Source organism: Bubalus bubalis, chromosome 11, assembly GCF_019923935.1.
Source record: "Bubalus bubalis isolate 160015118507 breed Murrah chromosome 11, NDDB_SH_1, whole genome shotgun sequence".
Classification (NCBI taxonomy): Eukaryota; Metazoa; Chordata; class Mammalia; order Artiodactyla; family Bovidae; genus Bubalus; species Bubalus bubalis.
This window is the reverse complement of record NC_059167.1, coordinates 74,565,959-74,587,036: the sequence shown is the minus strand read 5'-3', so window position 1 is coordinate 74,587,036 and position 21,078 is coordinate 74,565,959. Positions and strand designations below refer to the sequence as shown.

Here is a 21,078-nt window from a genome sequence, read left to right as displayed (position 1 = left end):
TAGTAATGAGGCTAGTTGAGAGCACAGTATCTCTCACAAAGAGACTGTTTCCTCTGTTCTGTTACTGGCAAGCTAGGAACTTGGTCTGGCATAGTAAGAATCTTCTTAGCTTTTTTAAAGGGCTCTGTGAGAAAGTCAACTGATGGGGTGGTGAAGGAAGAGAACAGAAAGTGAGGGGTGCCTTTGAAATTGTAGTTCTTAATGAGAAATTTGGTTTGCGACGAATTAAAGCCTGGGAAAAATTATATGCAATAGTGGTAGTTATGGATTTGGAAATTCTCAAAGGCCCTGGGAATGCCAACAGTCTGAAATTTCATGTTCCTGTGCACACAGATGCTTTTATTTTTAGCTAGAGCCTGGAGTGCTCAGGAGACACTACTGCATGTCTATCATCTGTAGCCAGTTCCAGGTCAGATGGTTCAATGAATTCCATGTGCCAGGCACTCCACTGTATATCTCTGTGTGTTCTCTCTTTTAATGCATGATGGCAGGGAGTTTTATTTTCATGATCCACTGCTACATCCTCTACCCATAGAAGAGAGCCTGGTCCTAGTACATAGTCAGTGATCACTAAGCAGCTGTTAATATGAATGACTGAACAAACAAGTGTGTGGGGTTATGAATGTCACTTAACTGATCAAGCTTCTTGCTCACAGTAAGGCAACTAATAAATGAAAGTGTTGAAATAAAAACCAAAGGCTGAGAAAATTTCCTCTAGAGTAAAATTTGCAGAAAATCACCTAATGATAAAACAAACGTAATGTTTTTCTTTTTGAACCCTAGATAACCCCTCTTTAGTAAGCACATGTTTGTCTGCAAACTCCCAGTCCTGGTTTTATCTGTTCTCAGCCACTCAACGTAATTGGCCACTGAGGACAGAACTCCAGCAAAGGTGATTCTCGGTGGCCATCCATGCAGCAGAGTCAACCTCTCTTCCCCAAAGTGTGACAGCTGTTAACTGGAAACACCCCAGGAAGTCTGCACCACCTCCTGTGAGCCCCCATTACCTGCTGCACACCGGCATTGCCCCCATTCAGAATGGCGATCCCCAACTTCAGAGTCTCCACCACCATGGGGCTCATCTCACCTGTCGAAGTAAAGATTCGGTGGAATCACCAAGGAAACGGTAAATCACATCTACTGGGCTTTATCCAGATTCCTTAATAATGACTTCATGTCACAGGGTGACACGTCAGTGTTAGTTAAGGGACCCACGCACAAGTCTCTGAAATCACCTTTGCTGGCACTGATCATCTGAAGGACCATCTCGGCGGCTCCACGCTCATGCAGCCGGGCTTGCTGATAGAGGGTTTTCTGCTTTTCCATTTCTTTCTCCTGGAAAAAATAGCAGGGCGGGAGGGGATTTGTTTACCCCCAGAGAATTCACTGTAGTCAGATGAGTTGAGAGAGAGACTCTACTCACCCAGGAAGGCAACACATGTAATTTTGAACAAAACAGATCTTGGAAGTTTATTTTTAGATGCGACCCACTTTTCCAAAACTGTCCATCTATAATTTACTCACATTTTGATGCTGAAATTTCTACTTTCTGTACTGATAAGTACAAAACACAGTCCATTCTCCAGTGACACTATGATTATAGAAAGAGACTTCAGGGACTTCCCTGGTGATCCAGTGTTTAAGAATCCACCTTCCAAAACAGGGGACACAGGTTCAATCCCTGGTTGGGAACGAAGATCCCACATGTCATGGGGCAACTAAGCCCATGTACCACAACTAGAGAAACCTGCATGCCCCAGTGAAGAACCAGCATAGGCAAAAAAAAAAAAAAAAAAAAAATAGTGACCTCAGACTAAAATGGTTTGTTTTCAATGTTATAAAGGAAAACTTGCTGAGGGCTCAGCTGGAATTCATCTGAGCACAGCATACGCCTACTTATCCAGAAAGCTCAGACCACACTTAACAAATGTTAGATGCTAGAAGCCAAAAATTTCCAGAACTGTATCCATTTACTTTAAAAAATATATGTATTTATTTGGCTGCCCTGGGTCTTAGTTGCACCATATAGGATCTAGCTCTATGACCAGGGACTGAACCCAGACCCCCTGCATTGGGAGTGCAGAGTCTTAGCCACTGGACCACCAGAGAAATCCCTGTATTCATTTACTTCTGCTCTTGAATATTTCGTCTATAAAATAGTACAAGTAAACTAATGGAGTTTTATTTTGAGAGACTCAGGGTCCCACACTGCCCCAAATCAAGATCGCCATTAAGTACATTTATAGAATAATAGTGCAAAAACCATCCAGTGTATCCCCTGCTGTGAGTTTTCACTTTTGAATGTTTGAATGTGCCCTTCCATGGCCCCTGTTGCTACCATACTTGGGTTGATGTAGGACATTTCCTACAAGAGCAAACTTGAAGGACCATCTGCTTACTGGCTGCCTGCTACCTTTCATTAGGCCAACAGACGCAACCACAGCCCGTGTGCTCATCCAGGCCGACCGGCGTACTTGCTGCCTGACACACATGGTGGGCGAGCTGCATGGCTGATGCCAGCATCCATCCCTGAAGGCCCTCCTGGCTGGCTTCAAGCTTAGTGAGAACTCACTTCAAATGTTTTCTCCTTGTCTTCCTCCTCGTCTTCGTCTTCCCCACTCTGACAACTCTGGATTCCACGCAGCCGGGAGAGGAAGAGGCAAACAGTAAGGTTAAAGGTGGGACTAGTAATCAGGACTCTGCTCTACTGTGTGAGGGCAGGGGACGGGCTGTAACTCACAGGCGCCTCAGGACCTCGGCACTCTGTAAAACTGAGAACATTCGGATCCCAGCAGGCAACATTCTACTCTAAATACCACCTTTGTGGTTACCAAGGAGTTCAGAAAAGAGAAATGGGAACACCGAGTCAAAGGAGATGTCCCTGGTTTAACCACAGACCCGAACTCTCCTACTTAAGAGTTCTGTAAAGTTCTGGTGTAAATCAAGAGATAGGAGTGCAAAGAACCGGCCCATTCTCAACATGAGTCAGAGGCTTGGCCATAAGATTAGGGAAAGCCAGGATGTGAATCCCAAAGTGACCCCACGGAGCACCTGCCAGAAAAATGGGTGCTCCCGTACCCCCCCACACACCCCCATCTCTGCCCGACAGGAAGCGCTCCCACCGGAGGAGCAGTAGTTTTGCTCAATCACTCGGCATTCCAGAGGCCACTGACCCCATGTGACCTAGAAACATCATCTCTGGTCACTTCATCTCTTCTAGAACACTAGTTACTTCCTCTAGTTTCTAAGCCTGTTTTCAAATGTACTGGATTTCCATCACCTAGGGACATGGTTGAACTTTGGACGTGTTCTGAGCATCAAGTGAAAATTCGAGGATGATCTAGATGTCAACCCTGTGAAGCTGGCTGAGAAGCGTCATGTGAACCCAGGCACCAGACCCCACTGTTTCTGTAAAGCATTGTTTTCATAGGATGATGGTAGAATAGTTTACTAATGTTGCCTGCAGAGCACGTGAATTGTGCAAAGCCTGGAGCCCACGCCATGACCCAAGTCCCAGGCTAGCTGCTCAATGTGACAGGTTCCATGTGCCTGAAGAGGTCAAAGGGAAGCAGGAAGACTGCAATGACAGGAAGTAAACCAAGTGTACCTTGGCCATCATGCTGGCATAGGAGGTGTACAAAGGGTCGTCTTCCAGTTTGCTGGAAAGAATGGAGGAAATATTTAGCAGACCGACTTTGGACACAGTAGAAAAGACTGGGCGGCATATAAATCCTAATATACCACTGAATTAATTAGAAGCCCTCCTCCCTCACCCCAGTTCTTAGAAACTACTCTGAAAATCTGAATCATTATTGGCTTGACACGGAATTCAGGGATAAAGTTCCAGTTTCAGGCTGCTTCATCTTCAGACTCAGTGTCAGGCATTATGATGAAAGGGCTACGGTTTCTGTATTTTCCCCTAGAGGTTTCTTGATGGCCAAGAATAAGACAGCAAGGAGGGCTGTTCAAATCTGGCACCCGCTCTGTGCACTCTGCCACTTGGGGAGGACCCAGCCGTGCCTGGGATGTGAGCAGGGCGCTCCAGGGTGCTGACCTCCTCTCTGTGAGAGCATTGCGGCTAAAGTGGAGGATGATCTGATGAAGCGGGTCTGGCTGCTTTTCCACCTCTTCCTCCTCCTCCTCTTCCACCTTGGGAGATTTCTACACAAACCGAGGCAGATAGGTTTCAGGCATGAATTTCAGCACGTGGCATACCACCGCACGCGAACAAAGGTGAAGCACCAGGCACAGAGCGCATCAACTCAAAGCACAAATAGAACCACGACGTCACATGTTTATTTCAGGACAGAAGCCCTAAGGATGCAAGGTCTGGGAATGAAATATATATATATATATCAAAATATATTTTTCAGCCAATTAAATAAACATTGCAATTTTGGGTTAAAACAAAATGGAAGGAAAAGCAAAAGCTTGACTGCAGGGGAGGCGCTCCAGACTCCAGTCAGCAGAACTCTCATGCAAGCTCTGGGCGCCCGCATTCAGGAGGGAAGCCCTGGAGAGTACCGAAGAGGCTGTATCTCTCCACCAACACCTGATATTTCTCTTGGAGAGCTGGGCTGGGAATGGGGGTGGGGCAAGAGCTACAAAGCACTGGGGCCATCTGGGCGTCTACTACTATCCTAGACTGAACCCAGCGAAATGCTTCTCTTTCCTGAACTCAACCTTTATCCTGAAAATCTTGCTGTCCCTGAGACATGCTATCCTGGAGCTGTGAGCCCTGCAGTTCCTCCTCTGAGAAAGTCTTTTCTCTGTCTCCTTTTACAGAAATAGCAGCTGATGCCAGACGAATAAGTTGATTTCCCAGCAGTGGTAGAACCAGCAGGGTGGACCATACTCAGTAAATTGGTGAGAACTACATAGGTTGTGTGAATGGTTCAGAAGAAGGGGAAGGTTGAAATGATGCTCATTGTCAACTTTACACTAATCAAGAAACTGGGGAAATCAAGCAAATGTCTTTCTCGCTCATAGGAACGTATGAAAAGATTGATGGGCATAAAGAGAAATGGAAAGAGAATGAGCGAGAAAGGATTAAAGGACAAAAGACAGGAAGAGGAAAAGAAACTGAGGGAGATGTAAAGAAAAGCGAAAGTGAAGTCGCTCAGTCGTGTCTGACTCGGTGACCCCATGGACTGTAGCCCTCCAGGCTCCTCCATCCATGGGATTTTCCAGACAAGAGTACTGGAGTGGGTTGTCATTTCCTTCTCCAGGGTATCTTCCTGACCCAGGGATCGAACCCGGGTCTCCCGCATTGCAGACAGATGCTTTACCATCTGAGTCACCAGGGAGATGAGGAAATACAGAAAAAGTCACATGGAAAGTATAAACGTGAGATACACAGGGTAAGACTAATGGAGAGAGTAGAGATGAGAATGGGAGATAATAATAAAATGATGAATAAAATAAATGATAATAAATGAATAAAATAAATGATAATAATAAAAAGATGAATGGGAGAAATAAGGAGAAAGAGGAATAGAACTAGGGCTTGGCCAAAGGAGAGGACGGTGTATTTTCTTTCTGAACCAGGATGAAGCTCAGTGATACTGCTGCAGTAAGCTTTACCCCTTGCGTGTTGTTTCAAGTAGTTTAAGCACATGAAGCCTGTGAGAGATGGGGCATGGCAAATCTTCAGAAAGGCCAAACACAGAAATGTGAGATGCAGGAAGGGCGTTTAGATGTGCCTTCCCCAAAGGGGAGCTACCCACCAGAAATGCAGGGCCTTGGCTAAGGCGGGCTGGCCTCCTGCAACCAAGAATGCTCAAAACTTAACTTGGCATGAGCTTTCCAAGGCACGGCTGTGCATCCCAAGAAATATTAGTTGTTAATAATAAGGAGGAGAATGATCACAGGACCAGCAGCTCCAAGTGAAATTCATCCTCTGGCTCTTAGGACTATTATTAGCGGGGCTTCCTCTGAGAATTTATACACCCGATTCTTTGTGAATCTTTCAAAGTTATAATGCACACACATGAATACAAAAATCAAACTCATTCGTACCCATATCTGCTCCCAGTTGAGTCAGTACTTACAGCCAAATCCTGTACTAGTTTCTCTTCAAAGGAATACTCCTCTGTTTCTATCCAAAATCTCTGATAGCCATGGAGGAAGAGGTTAATAGAGCGGTGCCTGAGCGGAAGGGGTGAGAATGAGGTCAAGAGGGGTCCACGGGACACCTTGTTTTAGTCTGGGCGGTTAACGGTTAGTAAGCAGTTTTGTACAATTCTTATCTTCTGATTGGTCAGGGTAGCCAGGAGCACACTGTAAGCATGTATTTCAAAGAAACCAGAACCTGCTAACATGGCAGATCCTGAATATTTAGACAGCCTTCTGAATGAACTAACAATGGTTAGTTCAAGACCTGGAGGTCACATTAACCCTGCTCTGGTCTCACTGGGTCTTTATCATGTCTCCCCTCTAATGAGAATTCATTAGGTCGAGGAACAACCTTGAGTTATCTGTGAATATGGCAATTTGGTGATTCCTTTTGACTGATCAACTGTCCAGGTAATCCAATCTAAATTATGCTGATGGTGAGCTGTGTAGTTTCAGATATACTCAAAGCAGCAGAGTGTCCTTCTTTCCAGGGCCTCTGAGGAACCGCAGCTGCAAGGGCTGCAGTCTGTACTCAGGAAATGAAGCTTGGGCGTGTTGTACTCATCAGCAAAACTTCTGCATGCTTCACGGGTTCCAGTGCTGGCCCTGGCATCTGAGAACACTGAATAAACTGGCACAAGCCACTCCCTCTTTACAGGACATGACGGACTTCTGGGAATATTAACCACTGAAGAGCAAGTAAGTGGTTACCAAAATGTGAGGAGGACCAAAGAGAAAAGGAAGGTCAAGACCAGACTCATCAAGCCTTGGTCATAATTTCTGGTAGAATATAGCCCTTACCATCTTTCTTCAAAATCTGACCAATCAGAGGTGTTTTTTTTTTTAAAAAAATTGTACAAATTTGTGTTTTCATGGTCATGTTAAATCATGGTCAAGAAAGGAGAAGTGTGCAGAGAATGAGCGGGTCTCTCCACAGGTTACATTACCATTAAAATGAGTATAAGCCTGTCATACTGAGTTTTTTCATTAACCTTTTCCAGCCAAACCCGTTGAAAGGTGCTCAGGAAGAAATTGTTAATTTTGTGTCTGGGGAAAAGCATACAGGTTTTCTTTTAAAAACGCACAGCAGAGAAAGTTTCCACATGATACAAATAAATCCCTTTAGCCCTTTAGTTTGGAAGACTCCATGCAGTTTAGATTCTCATAAGATGGAGAAAAGGCATGGTACTGACCACTAGCCTATTGTTCATTTTTATTGTTGTTGTTATGAAATCTATGTATAATCCTCCCAGGGATATAATTCTCCTATGTATAACTTCTAGGCAGAACTCCAGGGCAGCCTCTCTAAAACAGCTGTGTTAGACACTGCGACATTAAAAATGGATAACTAACAAGAACCACTGCAAAGTACAGGGAACTCTGCTCATTGTTTTGTGGCATCCTGGACGGGAGGGGAGTTTGGAGGAGAATGGATATATGTATATGAATGGCTGAATCCCTTTGCTGTCCACCTGAAACTATAATACTGTTAATCAGCAATACTCCAATGCAAAATGAAGTGTTTTTGTTTTTGTTTTAAAAACAGCTGGGTTAGGAGTCGGGGTGGCCATGTTTCATCAAGGAGACAGTGGATTCTTGGACTTACTATTATCCATTCAGTGGCAGAGTTCTTGAAGGAGCAACCAAAATACTAAAGGATGGTACTATCATTTTCAGTGGATTTAGAAAAAAAATGCTTGTTTTTGAGAGATGTAATTGCTGTCGAGCTGGCCTCGGAGATACGAGCTTAAAGCTGAGCCCTCTGGAGGTCATGGTAAAGCACATCGGGTGTGGCTCTCTACCAGAAGGGGAAGCAAATGCCTTCTGATGTTTTACCACTTTTAGAAAACAGACAAAAATCCTAGGCAGTTTTGCTTCTTTTACTGGGCTATAAATTTCATTTGTCTGCCAAGACTTCAGCAACCTTCATGCCCATGACTGCCTGACTTAATTTTTCAGTTTTCTTAAATTAATGAATTCTATTTGATTTGTGATGCCTCAACCTTTCCAGAGACACTAGTCTATTTTCTCAAGAGACCTGTAGGAGCAGGTGTGTGTCTCAGAAGCCATGATTCTGCACCATCTTCAAAGACCTTAATTCAGAGAGCTCAGTTGGCCAGCTGGCTCAGGACAGGGATATGGGACACTCTGGGCAAATGACAGCCAACATACACAATTTGATGAAAGCAAAATGTCAAACATAGAATAGTCTTTCATCTGAGATTCCAAAGAAACACATGTATTTACATGCGATGCAGAATTTACTTGGCCACATCAGTTTCTTCTTCCTGACCAGGTGAGGATATTCCGATTGACTGGAAGTTGATCAAGCAGTAGCTCTTCAACTACCAGCTTTGTTTATTGATCATAGGCCCAGACTTACTGACTGTGCAATTAGTCTGAGGATGGGAATGCCGCCACACCACCAGAGACACTGAGTTGGCCTCAGTGGTCAACAATGGCCCAGTCTATACCGATACTCTGCCCTTTACTGGCACAGCACATGTCCACACACGTTCCAGAAAAGCCTTCACATATTTTTGACTTCAGAGTACAGACTAAACATCCAGGTAATGCCTTATGTTCATGACTGGCCTCTTGGGGCATCTCTAAACAGTTCCCTAGTTTCATCTTGAAGGCCAAGTACATTAGGCTGAAGGATTCTCGGGTTACATTTCTGTACTTGCTGAGGAAACATAATTTTGGTGTCAATCAAGAGCTTGAACATGGAAATATTGCTTGATCAATGGATGGAATTTGGGGTAAAGTCTTTTAGAAAAGTTTCCTTTTTCTAGTATGCCTTTACAGCTGCACAAAGAATCTTACCTAGGTAAAACTAGAGAGCTTCCATATGCTTACACGGCTGGCTTTACAGTGCAAAAAGGTGAAGTGAGGCAGGCTTGGGGGCACTAGGAAATCTCATCTGCTTTCAGTTTTTATACTTACCTTTGTAGGCCAGTATACTATACTGCAGACTGCAATGGCTCCGCAGGTGAAGGACTCCAATCTCTACCCCTGGGATCGTGAGTGTCAGAGCCAGAAGAGAGCATAGCTATAGGAAGATACCTTAATTCTTATCTCTGACTCACATGCCAGGAGAAAAAGATAGAATACTTGCCTGGGCAAGTTGTAGAGAGGGGCCATCCTGAAACAGGCCACCACTGCCCGTTTCCGCTGCTTTGATAGCAGTTTGTGCCAGACCGCCTTCTTGGACCTCAAAGGCTGTTCCACCTAAGTAGAAATCACATGGCTAGGTATACACTAAGCTGATCTCGGGGGCAGAAAATACCAATAGTCACCTACAGCCCACACTTCTCAACCCTGGAAGAAATATGATTTCTCAACTGTGGTCAAAGGTACTCAGCACTAAATGATTCACTTTGTAAAAGTCTTAGGTTTTCTTTCTTCTCCCAAAGGCTTTTGGTTGCTTACTGCTTAATAGTAGCTTTACAAATGAGCAAGGAACTTAGATAGGTTATTTGAACTAATGGCAAAAATGTGTAAAACACTGGAAGGGTTAAGCATTAAGGAGTCTTGCTACCACAAGGCACCAAGATGACACTTTGGGATGACCCAGGATGATCCTTACTTCTTGGTTTCTTACAAGGGTGCTTACAGGGTGTCCGAAACTAAAAGCTGAGTGTCAAGATAAATTTTGTATTCTGCAAGGCGGTCTTGCTTCCTCAAGCCTTAGGGTAGATGCTACTTACCTGCTCTAGGTGGAAGACAGCTGCTGAAATTCTCTGCACACGCTCCACTGTCTTTTCTGGGTTGGAAGGTTCTTCACTCTTTAAAACATCTTTGTATAGGTTCAGTTGCCACTTTACAGCTGGATCATCAGACTGCAGATTGAAGCACATACATGAGATGAGCAATCTCTTATACCTCTTATATAGAAAAGGCCTTTGTCTCCTAGAAGGGTTCCATAGCATTCAAGAGTCTTTTCTATGAATTCCTCTCTCATTTTCTCTATCATATTTTTCTGGAACAGGGTAGATGCTTCATAGGAACTTCTCATTATAGTCTATATGTCTCAACCCTTCTGTCATATTTTCCATCCCTTTCTTTCTGTGCTGCATTATGATTTCCTTAAATCAACCGCCCAATTCATAAGTTCTCTTTTCAGCTGTATCTACTACATTTTTTAACCTATATACGGAGTTTTTATTCCTAGTTTTTTAAGGAATCTCCATACCGTATACAGATGGGATTTTTAATTTCAATGATTATTTTTAACTTTGTAAATCACTGTGAGGTCTTTTTCAATTCTACATCACCTCTCCTTTCTTTACAAAATAATGTCCAAGTCTTGATTTATAGCTTATATGGCTGCCTTTATCTCTTTAAATATTTCTGTAATACTTAAAAAAATTCCTTTCTGTAGTTCCTTAGGCTTGAATTCTTCCTTTTGTTGATTTTCTGTCTAAAGGTCATGGATTTCTTTTCACACTGTGTGTTTTTTAAAAATAGGAACTTGTATTCAGGAGTTTTGTTGACTGGCCCATATTCTAGCAGGTAGAGTCTAAGTGGTTTCACCGCTGTTTTTATGGCAATTCATGGGTGTCCCTGCATCAAGGCTTATTTTGCAGAAGTTCCTTGCTCTGTTGTTGTTGTTCAGTCGCTAAGTCATGTCAGACTGTTTGGGATCCCATGGGCTGCAGCACTCCAGGCTTCCTTGTCCTTCACTATCTCTGGGAGTCTGCTTGAACTCATGTCCATTGAGTCGGGGATGTTTTCCAAACATCTTAGCCTCTGTTGCTCCCTTCTCTTGGCCTCAATCTTTCTGACCATCAGGGTCTTTCCCAATCAATCAGCTCTTGGCATCATTTGGCCAAGGTATTGGAGCTTCAGCTTCAGCATCAATTCTTCCATTAAATATTCACAGTTGATTTCCTTTAGGATTGACTGGTTTGATCTCCTTGTAGTCCAAGGGACTCTCAAGAGTCTTCTTCAGCACCACAATTTGAAAGCATCGATTCTTTGGTGCTCAGGCTTCTTTATGGTCCAACTCTCACATCTGAAAACGACTAGTGGAAAAACTGTAGCTTTGACTATACCGATCTTCATTGGCAAAGTGATGTCTTTGTTTTTTAATATGCTGTCTAGATTGTCATAGCTTGCCTTCCTTCCTTTTAATTTCGTCGCTGCAGTCACCATCTGCAGTAATTTTGGAGCCCAAGAAATTAAAATCTGTCACCACTTTCACTTCTTCCCCTTCTATTTGCCATGAAGTGATGGGACTGGATGTCATGACCTCAGTTTTTTGAACGGTGAGTTTTAAACCAGCTTTTCCACTCTCTTCTTTCACCTTCATCAAGAGGCTCTTTTATTCCTCTTCACTTTCTGCCACTAGAGAGGTATCATTTGCATACCTGAGGTTGTTGGTATTTCTCCTGGCAGTCTTGATTCCAGCTTGTCACTTCTCCAGCCTGGCATTGCACATGATGTACTCTGCATATAAGTTAAACAAGCAGGGTGAAAACACAGAGCCTTTACGTACTCTTTCCCAACTCTGAACCAATCAGTTGTTCTATGTAAGGTTGTAAGTGTTGCTTCTTGACGTGCATACAGGTTTCTCAGGAGACAGGTAAGCTGGTCTGGTATTCTCATCTCTTTAAGAATTTTCCATAGTTTGGTGTCATCCAGATTTGCTCTAAATTTATGCTAAGCATGGGAAATTTGGTCTACACTCCTCTTCCAGATTACTAAAACCTTCATCCCCTATGATATGTATCTGGTCAGGAAAGCTCTATGAGTTTTTCTCACTTCATCATCTTCTCTTCATTACTAAGATTTAGAATGCCTTCTTTTTTCTGGCACTTAGAATTTCTTTTTACTGCCTTTTTTATAGTATACTTTACCCACCATTCCTATATAGTTGGGGTAGAAAGGAGAAGCTATTTGTATCATTTTAGTCTTCTATCTTAGGGCATAACATATTTGGGGGGAAAGCTGTTCAGATTTGCAGACCTGGAAAAATTTTAAATAGCCTTAAAATCAAAATTGGTCTTGATTTTGATTTTGGGGTGGGGGTTATACAAACTCAAGACATAAAGTTACTTTGTTCACAAATCTCTAAAGCTGAAAGTGCTATAACTTCCCCCAGGTTTCTATCACATTCTAACACACCTCACAGTCAGTAAATTCTGAGACCTAATCTAACCCCCCTGCCATGGTTTGATGTCACGCAGTGGGAGGTGGGGAGACATGTTTTACTGGACCTCCTTGCAACTGGCAAAGAAAAAAACAAAAATCAAGGACCAAAAAATGAAAAATTACAGGCAGAGAGTTCTACCAATTAAGCACAAGTATTCTGAGACTGTTTTTAGGACATGTTAAGAAAAATATGAGTAAACTAAGTGGGTGCAGGGCACCCTGCAGCCAGAAAGAAGCCTGTGTGAGTTCCCATTGTCTTCCTGCTACATCACCTTTTCCTGCAAGTGCAAGTTATTCCGCAGATGTTCCTTCACCTCTTCATCTGTGTCCTTCTGTGGAAAGAGATGTGAAATTTTATTCCTATAGGTTACTATGGAAATATAAAGTGGGGTGCAGGGATGTACTAAGAGTTTTGCTGGGATCTTTACTACAAGACAAAAGGAGAGAACAGACAGAGACTTATCCGAAAGAGCATGTGCTGACTCCCAAGTCAGCTGTAAAGATGATGGCGTGTTGCTTCTGTGCAGCTTGGCTTCTGTTCATTGATCCCCAGGGACAGAGAGCTGAGCACAGATCACCACCACCTGTATTAAATGCTCCACCAAAGCAGATGGGTGACTTACATAGCTGTACCGTGATTTTGCGAGGGAGATCAGCTCCTGATCGCCTGGGGTGCACATATTCAGACCAATGGGCAGCATTTTCTTGAGCGCAGCCACGATGAGGGAGGTCTGGATGGAATAAAAGTCTCCCCTTCGCTTTGTCTTCTTCCGCTCCTGGTCCTGTCCTCCAGACTAGGAGATGAAGTTCAAACAAAGAGAGGGCTCAATGACTCTGAAAGGTATTGCCTCACCTTGGAGGCAGCCTGCCTCCTGTATAGGTCCTTCCTTGTATAGGTCGGGCCTTTCTACATTTCAGAGGCCAGTAAAGGATTGTGATATACACAAAGCCAACCAAGGGGCCATTCAAGGCCAGCCCTGATGCTAAGCCTTCTCCTTGTGTGCATGCTCACGGAACCACATGACCAGACACATAGCACCGACACCCACGGTCTCTGCTCGCTTGCATCTGGATGGAATGAACAAGTGGTGTTCTTACAAAAAGAGTGATTTGCTAACTGACAAAATGACTGCAGAAAAGAACTAAGAATCCTGATGGTGGGCAGCAGTAAACAGGTGAGAGAGCATCTGCCCTAGAATACTAGCTCCTGCCCAGGGCTGGAGCGAGCATTTTGGGGCACAGGCATCCTAAGGTCCGCAGGAAAACGGGACCGCCCAGGTTGGTAGGGCTGCTTTGGGATCTGGCTGGGGCAAAGTTAGGAGAAACAGTGCAGACGGGTGAAGAGGAACCGCCCCAAGTCTGGGAGAGTCCACCCTCCTTTGGTTACACTTTCTGGACCCTTTCTCAGGGGGTTTATCCAGTGAAGTGGGAGGTTTGCAAGAAGAGTTGCAGTGGGTTGTGGCACTGGTGTGTGGCAGCCCCAGGCAACAAACTGTGGACCCTCTGCACCCACAACAGAAGGTGGATATGGGTGGGCCCAAGAAAACAAGGCTCTGCCCTGCCCACGTGGTACCTCACTTGCTGGACTCTGCCCCAGCTGAGTGGGCTCCTGCTGGAAGTAAGGAAGGGCTGGGAGGCCAGAGGCAGAGACTGAAGTCAGGGTCCATGATGGGGGAGAATTGGGGCTTATTAAAGCTTTTGCTTTATGAGGTGCCCGTGAGTGTTTGCAGCCTCCTTGTGATGCACAGTGGCTTCCAATGACACACACACTCCGCGCTCTGGGAGCTGCTGAGAGGCCAAACCCCTCCTCTGAAAATGGCATGTAAGACCTGGGACCCCCAGCTGGAATAGAATTTGCTTTATGGAGGATTGGTTTTCTGAGAGAAGACCAAGTAGGGTCAGAATCACACCACCTTAGCGCCGATCTGTTTACATTCAAAGTGTGATGGAGGAGTATTATGAATGGATATTCTCAAAACGGAGGTGACTTCTTTTACCCAGCTTGTGGTGGCTAAGCTTTCAAGTGGCTACACCGCAGAAACCACAGTGAAATCCCTGGCAGGCAAAACCCAGTCTGACCAAATGCTGCCAGACAACTCTACTTGTGTCTGGTGTTCCAGAACAACAGGTCAGACCCAGACAGCAGTGGGAGGGGGCAGTGGAGGAGGGTGGGGTTGAGGCAGGATACAGAGTGTCTTGTATTCTAGACACACAGCTGGAAAGCTGATTCCTACAGAAATTCCTACCTTTACTGAGAACCTGCTGGATTCCTTAGATGTTGTAGTATCAGGTATAAAATTCTACAGGTTGTGCCTAAGGCAAAACTCTTAAGTCTAAATTACCCTTGAAAATACCTCAAATTATCCATAAAGGATAGAACCCAGTTATTTATATATATATATAAAATAAGGTATAGTTACATGGACATTATATAAGAGGTAAATAGTAACATGCATATACAATAAATATGCAAAATTGTGGATGTGATACACAGTTTAATTTCTTGTTTGCTATTTTCTTTGGCCAATCTCATGTTGTTCTAACTATAAATGCTGCATATATGATGTGGCTCCAACGTGCCTGGTACTTAGATAAAGCATTTGTAATCTTCCCAACAATGCTAAGATAACAAGAAGTCAGTTATATAAAGGGGAACATGATGCTCAGGGAAGTTAAGTGATGTTTTTCTAAGGACACACAGCAGTTATGAGTCCGGGCCAACATCCAGACTGACATCTGCCTGGCCATGGCTCCATTTTTCTTTACTAAGAGCTGCATGTGACCTGGTTCCTGCACATCTCCGTGTCTCTGCTACAGAATTGGTGCAAAGGTCTTGGGACAGTGGCAGCAGACATATGTTAATGGAGAGAAAAAGAAATACTTCCAAGCAATAACCTGGATAAGATACTAGAAAATTGTCCCAGGGTTTATTCCACTGGGTGCACATTTTATGCAAACACGGCTATTTCAAATCCTTGCTGATTTCAAATCCTTGACTTTAGTCTTTGGAAAACTCTCTGACTCTTTGGAGTCCTGCACAAGAGCCAGACATGTATAGTGGGGAAAGGCTGGGACCACTAACGGTAGGTAAGAGGAGGGAGTCTCCTGGGCTCTCAGTGCCCTGGTCAGCGTCCCTATCTCTGTTAGTGTGCTGTCTGCAGAGTGGGCAGCTGGGAAGGGAGCAGAGATGGCAAGGAGACCTCGGATAGGGCGAGGCTTGGCTGGCTTCCCCGGCTTCCCCTTTCCAAGGGTGGGTAGGCCTACATTCACTCTTTGACAGGCAGTTGTCTTCCCTGGAGCAGGCCTGGGGGACCTCCAAGTGGGAAAATCCATTCTGGACCACCCCCATGGTGATCACAGTGCAGAAGGTGGCCAGAGTCTGGCCCCTCTAATACTAGGACAGAAAAGACACGTCATGCATTTGACCTGTACCTTTACTTGCATGGCCTGTGTGGAAAGATAAGAGAAAAGAAACAAGGAGAAGTCAGTCAGTGAAAGCAGGGGTCCAAAGCATAAGCATGTTAGTCACAGCTCTTCCACCCCCATTCCTTAGCCAACATGACAGAAAACCAACCACTCTGGAAGCCAGTTGACCATGGCATGAAGAGGGGGCGGGAAGTTAGGATGGAGGTTAATTGGATTGAAAGGACTTACACCCAGACCATGCAGTACATCATCTCAGAGACCAGCATTCCAGAGTGTGTGACACTCTGCACACATTCCAGAGTATGCAGACCCAGATGGTCTTCAGATCTGGCCACCCAAGTGACTTTAGATTTCACGCCTTCTCTCCTCCCCCCTCCGTCCTGTCACCTGGGTGGGCTGCAAACAATCTGTAACATAACCAAAGACCCTGATTTTCTTTCTTTCTTCCACCCACTACATTATCACCACCAGAAGATCTGTGGTTACAAAAAGAGTGAGGAGAACTGAGCTAAGGGGCTATGTATGTGCTTCCCCTAAATAAAGGTTTGCTAAAAACCATACTCTAGGAATATCCAAGGTGGTTCAGGATCATCTCATGACCCAAAGGATGGGGCATCTCCCTTCTTGTGCTGTGACCTTCAAATATACCTTAGGTCAAAGGCTCCTCCTACATGCTATAAGTTCTAATTTTATTCTTTTCCTCACATATTGCTAAGATTAGTTAACTCAGTGCATTTCCCTAATGCTTGAAATGCTCTCTCTCTTGTGCATGCTCTCTCTGTATATTTTAATCTATTTTTAAATGTTAGCTGAAACTTTTCATTTTACAAACAAATCTAGAAATTCCTATACATTAAAAATCACTTCATTTTGGCACACTTAACCACTAATAGTTTATGATCAAATAGCCAATTTATGTGTGAAATTAAGGAAAAAACAGAGACTCTTAAGGGAGGCAGTTGGAGGAGTGGAGGGAGGCTGTAGAACTAGGGCAGAGGTGTGCGATCTGAAGTGCTTATTCCCAGGGAGAGGGTAAGGGAGGTAGAGACCAGTCAAGTCTACATTGGATAGTAGAGAGAAAGATGAATTTCCAGAAGCCAGTCTGAGAATGAGAAAGTGTGTGTGTGTGTGTGTGTGTGAGAGAGAGAGAGAGAGAGAGAGAACAAAGGAGGGAGGGTAGTAAGAGAAGAGAGAAGGATAGAAGAGTGAATGGAGGGGGCAGGGAGGATAGAGAGAGGAAGTGAGGAGGGAGGCGGGGTGGGGGTTGGGGGTGGAGGGTGAGGGGTGGGTAGCAGGGGGAAAGGCTGGAGAAAAAGAAAGGGAGAATAGGAAGTGGGAGAGGGAAGGCGGGCAGAGGGACAAACAGCACTTGAACTGTACAAGTGCAAGAACAAAGGGAATACAAATGAGAAAAGGTGGAGGGGGGAATAAGAGAGACAGGTGAGTGGCCAACTGAGGAGTCACTGAGGAGGAAGAAGCAGGCTCACACATGTCATTCTGCATACCTTTGAGGAGCATAAAGGTGTCTTTTCAGCATGTCCCTGTCCTTTCTCAATACACTGAAATCACACTCACAGGGTGGAGTGGCTTTAAACAATGAGGCACCCTAACATTTCCTGCATCACAACTCTTTTGTTTACAATCTTGGTCAAGGAACTGACATTTCTTGGGCTAAACGTGTTCTAACTTACCATTCCCCTCCAAAGAAGCTGTTGCCATTTTTCCAGAAAACAAAACAAGTTTAAAAACAAAACAAAAAAACACATGCTCAGCTCAGTTATGTACAGCTTGACATATCCGCAAACCGGTGTTATATAAACAAAATATACCATGAGCTCTCCTCAAAATGTGCTTTTGCTGCTGGAAAAAGGACATATCTTTGAACTGACCTTCCATTAATCAAGTGTGAACAGTGTGGCCCACTGTATATTTTTTCCACTTCCTTTTTGTCTGCAATGGCATGCATGTGTGGTGTGTGTGGGCATGCAGCTTTCCGGCACACATCTCTCAGCCATAAGCACTGAGGCTGAGATCATTTATACAACACCAGAATTCAATTAAGAGAGGAGACGAAAGCAAGCACAGGTGACTATTCAGATCAGGTAGAAGAGAGAGCATCTAATTCAGGGTGGCAGTGGGGATTCAGCTGATGCTAAAGAGAACACTCCCTCCCCATCCTCTCAATCAGTACTTTTACATCCAAAAAGTACCAGACACAGCTATGGGTTACTGTTTTTTGGAGGCATGGTATCTCCCTATCTGAAATAATGTGCTGCATTTATGTCATATTATTCAATTCAAGAGATGCATTTAAATTTTACTTTTTAACAGGGCATACTAGTAGAGTTGGGAGAAGTCAGGCAGTAAGCTCAAGCCCATTCTACAAACTAGTAAACTGGGATCCAGAGAAGTTAAGTGAATGTTGCAAGGCCATCGTTATACTCATCATAAAGCCAAGCGTGGGACTTTTGTTTCCTTTGGGATCTAGTTCCGTTTACTACTACACTTTGTGTCTCAGCTAAGGCAACTGGAACAATATGAATATTTATTACCCTGAGGAGTACAGAAAATGTTATTTAACATCTAGGGAGTGTCCTTCCATCCATTACACTAACTTTTACCCTTTCCAACATCACTCAGAAAAAAAACTGGCATACAGTGTCAATGGAAACCAAACAAAAGCCTTTGCTCCTGTGGACTAACCTTACCAGCAGGGAAGATGCACCCAAAGACCCTGCTTTTCTTTCTTCTTTCCACCTGAGTTCTGATTCTTACTATCTTCTGACAAGGCTAATGTACTCTTTTCCTCATTCAATGATGTGAATGAACAATTTCAGGTTAGTTTGTTAGTAGGTTAGTTTTAGAACATCATTCTTTGTCACCTCATCTCTTTCCAGGCGTAAACCCAAGGACCCTAAGTATCTACGCATCACCAGAGGGTTAAGGTATCTTTGCCATTTCTGCTCATCTGGGATCGAAATCCCTGTATCAGAGTCATTTCCTTTGCTTTGTTGTCATCCGCTGACAATAACAATGGATGCTACCTGGATCCACCAAAGGCCAAAAGATCTACCCCCAGGTTGAAGGAAGCAAGGAATCTGAGCATCAGTGACTTTCTGTAGGTGAGCAGGGTCAAAGGAGAGCTTGCAATGACTGTAAGAAAAGTCTTCAGAGGAACTGAAGGACAGATGTCCAGAGATCAGGAGTCTGAAAATATCCTTTCTCCTGTACCTCACACAAGTAGCTGTTTGCCAGAAGTTGAATGCAAAATAAACTCTGGAAAATCAAATAAAAATTATCTAAAGCACAAAAGGATACATCTTAAGTAAGATCCCTTTGCAGCAAAGAATCCTCTTGACTGTGAATATATATATACCTAATCTCTCTGCATTGTAAGTGCACAATTTTATTTATCAAACTTACTAACCAGCACACATCAGATTTGAAACTCTGAGAATAAATTTTTGGATGCTGGAAGAAGTGTTAATGTCAATATAGCTTAAAGATGGAAGGGACAGAAAGTTCAGACTGCAGCTGACCAGAGCTAGACACGCTTCATGAAGTTTTGGGTGCTGAAGTTTTCACTTTTGGTGTCATACCAGTCCCTGGTGTGCAACTGTGCATACAAAGATCTTCTATCACAAATGGTTATTTGGAAAGATGTACCAAGGGCTTCACTATCAACCCATGACTGTCATCTTTCCAGAACTGACTCTCGCTTCTGAGAGGTCCCCATGCAACCTCCACCTTCCTGGTTTTCAAAGGCAGCACTGTCCCAGCCATGAGAGATGGACATCTCAGGTGTCACATGTCACATCCAGTTGACAATACAGTCAACCCTCGTCAAGGGACACTTCTCAGGGGAAGAGAGTCCAGGTAAGCCAGAACAGCTGGGAATGAAACAGCACATTTAAGTAAGCCTTGCTTTTGTGTATACCCCTGAAGGAGTGTGTCTGAGAATTCTCCCCCATAAAATGGCGAAGCCTCATTGTACAGAACTGACTCAGGAGGAGCAGGGGGGCCAGCTCCCCCTGCTCTATTTTTGCTGTACCCCGCCCTGTAGGTGACTTTGTTTTCAGACAGATGTTTGGAATGCCCTCTTTCAAACATTTCCTATAATGGGATGGATAAATGTTTGGGTTTCTGAGTGCAACTTGTATGGAAAATAAATAGAAGGCATTAAGAGGTCAGCACAGCTGAAATAAAGTAGTTATTAGATGTTCCAGATAGGAGGAAAATCAGTGCATTGTAAGAATATGTGCCAACAACATCTTCAAAGTAATGTCCTTACAGCTAATTAAAAGGTGGCTCTAGGCACGTGTATTTTTGTAGCTTTTCCACACAGGAAGTACTTCTACTTTAAAACAGGTAAGCACAGCTTTGGTTTTGCAGACCTCTCAAGTGCCTTAGGCAAGTCTCGAAACAAACTTTTTGACACACAAAGCAGCTACTTGTTCATCAAATGTGATGCCCATGCTTATTTGAGAGCAGTTTCTTCTCGCTCACTCTCAAAGAAACAACAGTGGAGACTGTTGGTTTTGTGTGGTTTGACCTGAACGCAGTAGGAGCTTATCCTTTCACACACCCAGGACATGTAGCTTGGTTCAAGGCTGGAGAGCCTTCGGAATTGATTTCTATGGACTTACTTTTGACATCTTGCTTTTGCTGTCTCCAGTTAAAAATGCCAAATTATTAATTTCGTTCTGAATCACAAAATTTTGCTCTTCCCTCTTGAAGTTCTGAGTGGGGGGAACAGAAAAACAAACATTACAAGAAAGTCTTCCGAGGTGTGTACCTTTCACCACTGACTCCAAGTCCAGGGCCCCCGTGTGTGCTTACGTGAGATTTACACCACAGGATGAAGATCTCTGCCACCATGCGGAAGAGCTGGTCAGAGTCTGCATCAGGGCTTTTGAGCCAGTTAGATCTGAGGCGAAAGACAAATGAGTACGCATGTGGAATGCATCAGTGATTGAGACAGTCACTCTAAAAATTATACCAACACCAGATGCACACATTTATCCAGATAAAACTGCATCCCCACCAAAAGCATTCTTCAGACAGGCTAAATATCAGTATACTCCTCACATGCTTAGATACAGACATGCAATTGTTGTAGGTTGTTTGAAGGACCTACAATACTCATTTCCATTTTACTAAAAGATGCCAGGATTATCTTAGCAAACAGACATTAGAAATCAACATTTCAAAATAGTCAAAAGTAGGGGTTTTTTTGTCCTTTGAACTGAAGAGATGATTAGAGTTACACTCTAAGTTTTGTGACTAGCCTCCTTTAATCCATAAGGTTAGCAAGATCAGGAAAGTCTTGGTCACTGTGACATATAATCTTATTGTGGACATCTGTTACTGTCAACTGTCTGA

General features: G+C 43.8%; 1 protein-coding gene across 1 annotated transcript in view; it reads right to left on the bottom strand.

Moving 5' to 3' along the window:
• RYR3 (ryanodine receptor 3) overlaps window positions 1-21,078 on the bottom strand; it is a 470,522-nt gene that overhangs the window by 37,500 nt on the left and 411,944 nt on the right. The window contains exons 69-80 of the mRNA XM_044925248.2: window positions 20,536-20,623; window positions 20,343-20,435; window positions 12,894-13,064; window positions 12,543-12,602; window positions 9,825-9,956; window positions 9,233-9,345; window positions 6,051-6,147; window positions 4,055-4,161; window positions 3,608-3,659; window positions 2,573-2,629; window positions 1,236-1,335; window positions 1,008-1,087 (exon numbers count right to left, since the gene is read on the bottom strand). Coding sequence (XP_044781183.2) covers window positions 1,008-1,087; window positions 1,236-1,335; window positions 2,573-2,629; window positions 3,608-3,659; window positions 4,055-4,161; window positions 6,051-6,147; window positions 9,233-9,345; window positions 9,825-9,956; window positions 12,543-12,602; window positions 12,894-13,064; window positions 20,343-20,435; window positions 20,536-20,623 — 1,150 coding nt within the window. The remainder of the gene's footprint in view (window positions 1-1,007; window positions 1,088-1,235; window positions 1,336-2,572; window positions 2,630-3,607; window positions 3,660-4,054; window positions 4,162-6,050; window positions 6,148-9,232; window positions 9,346-9,824; window positions 9,957-12,542; window positions 12,603-12,893; window positions 13,065-20,342; window positions 20,436-20,535; window positions 20,624-21,078) is intronic.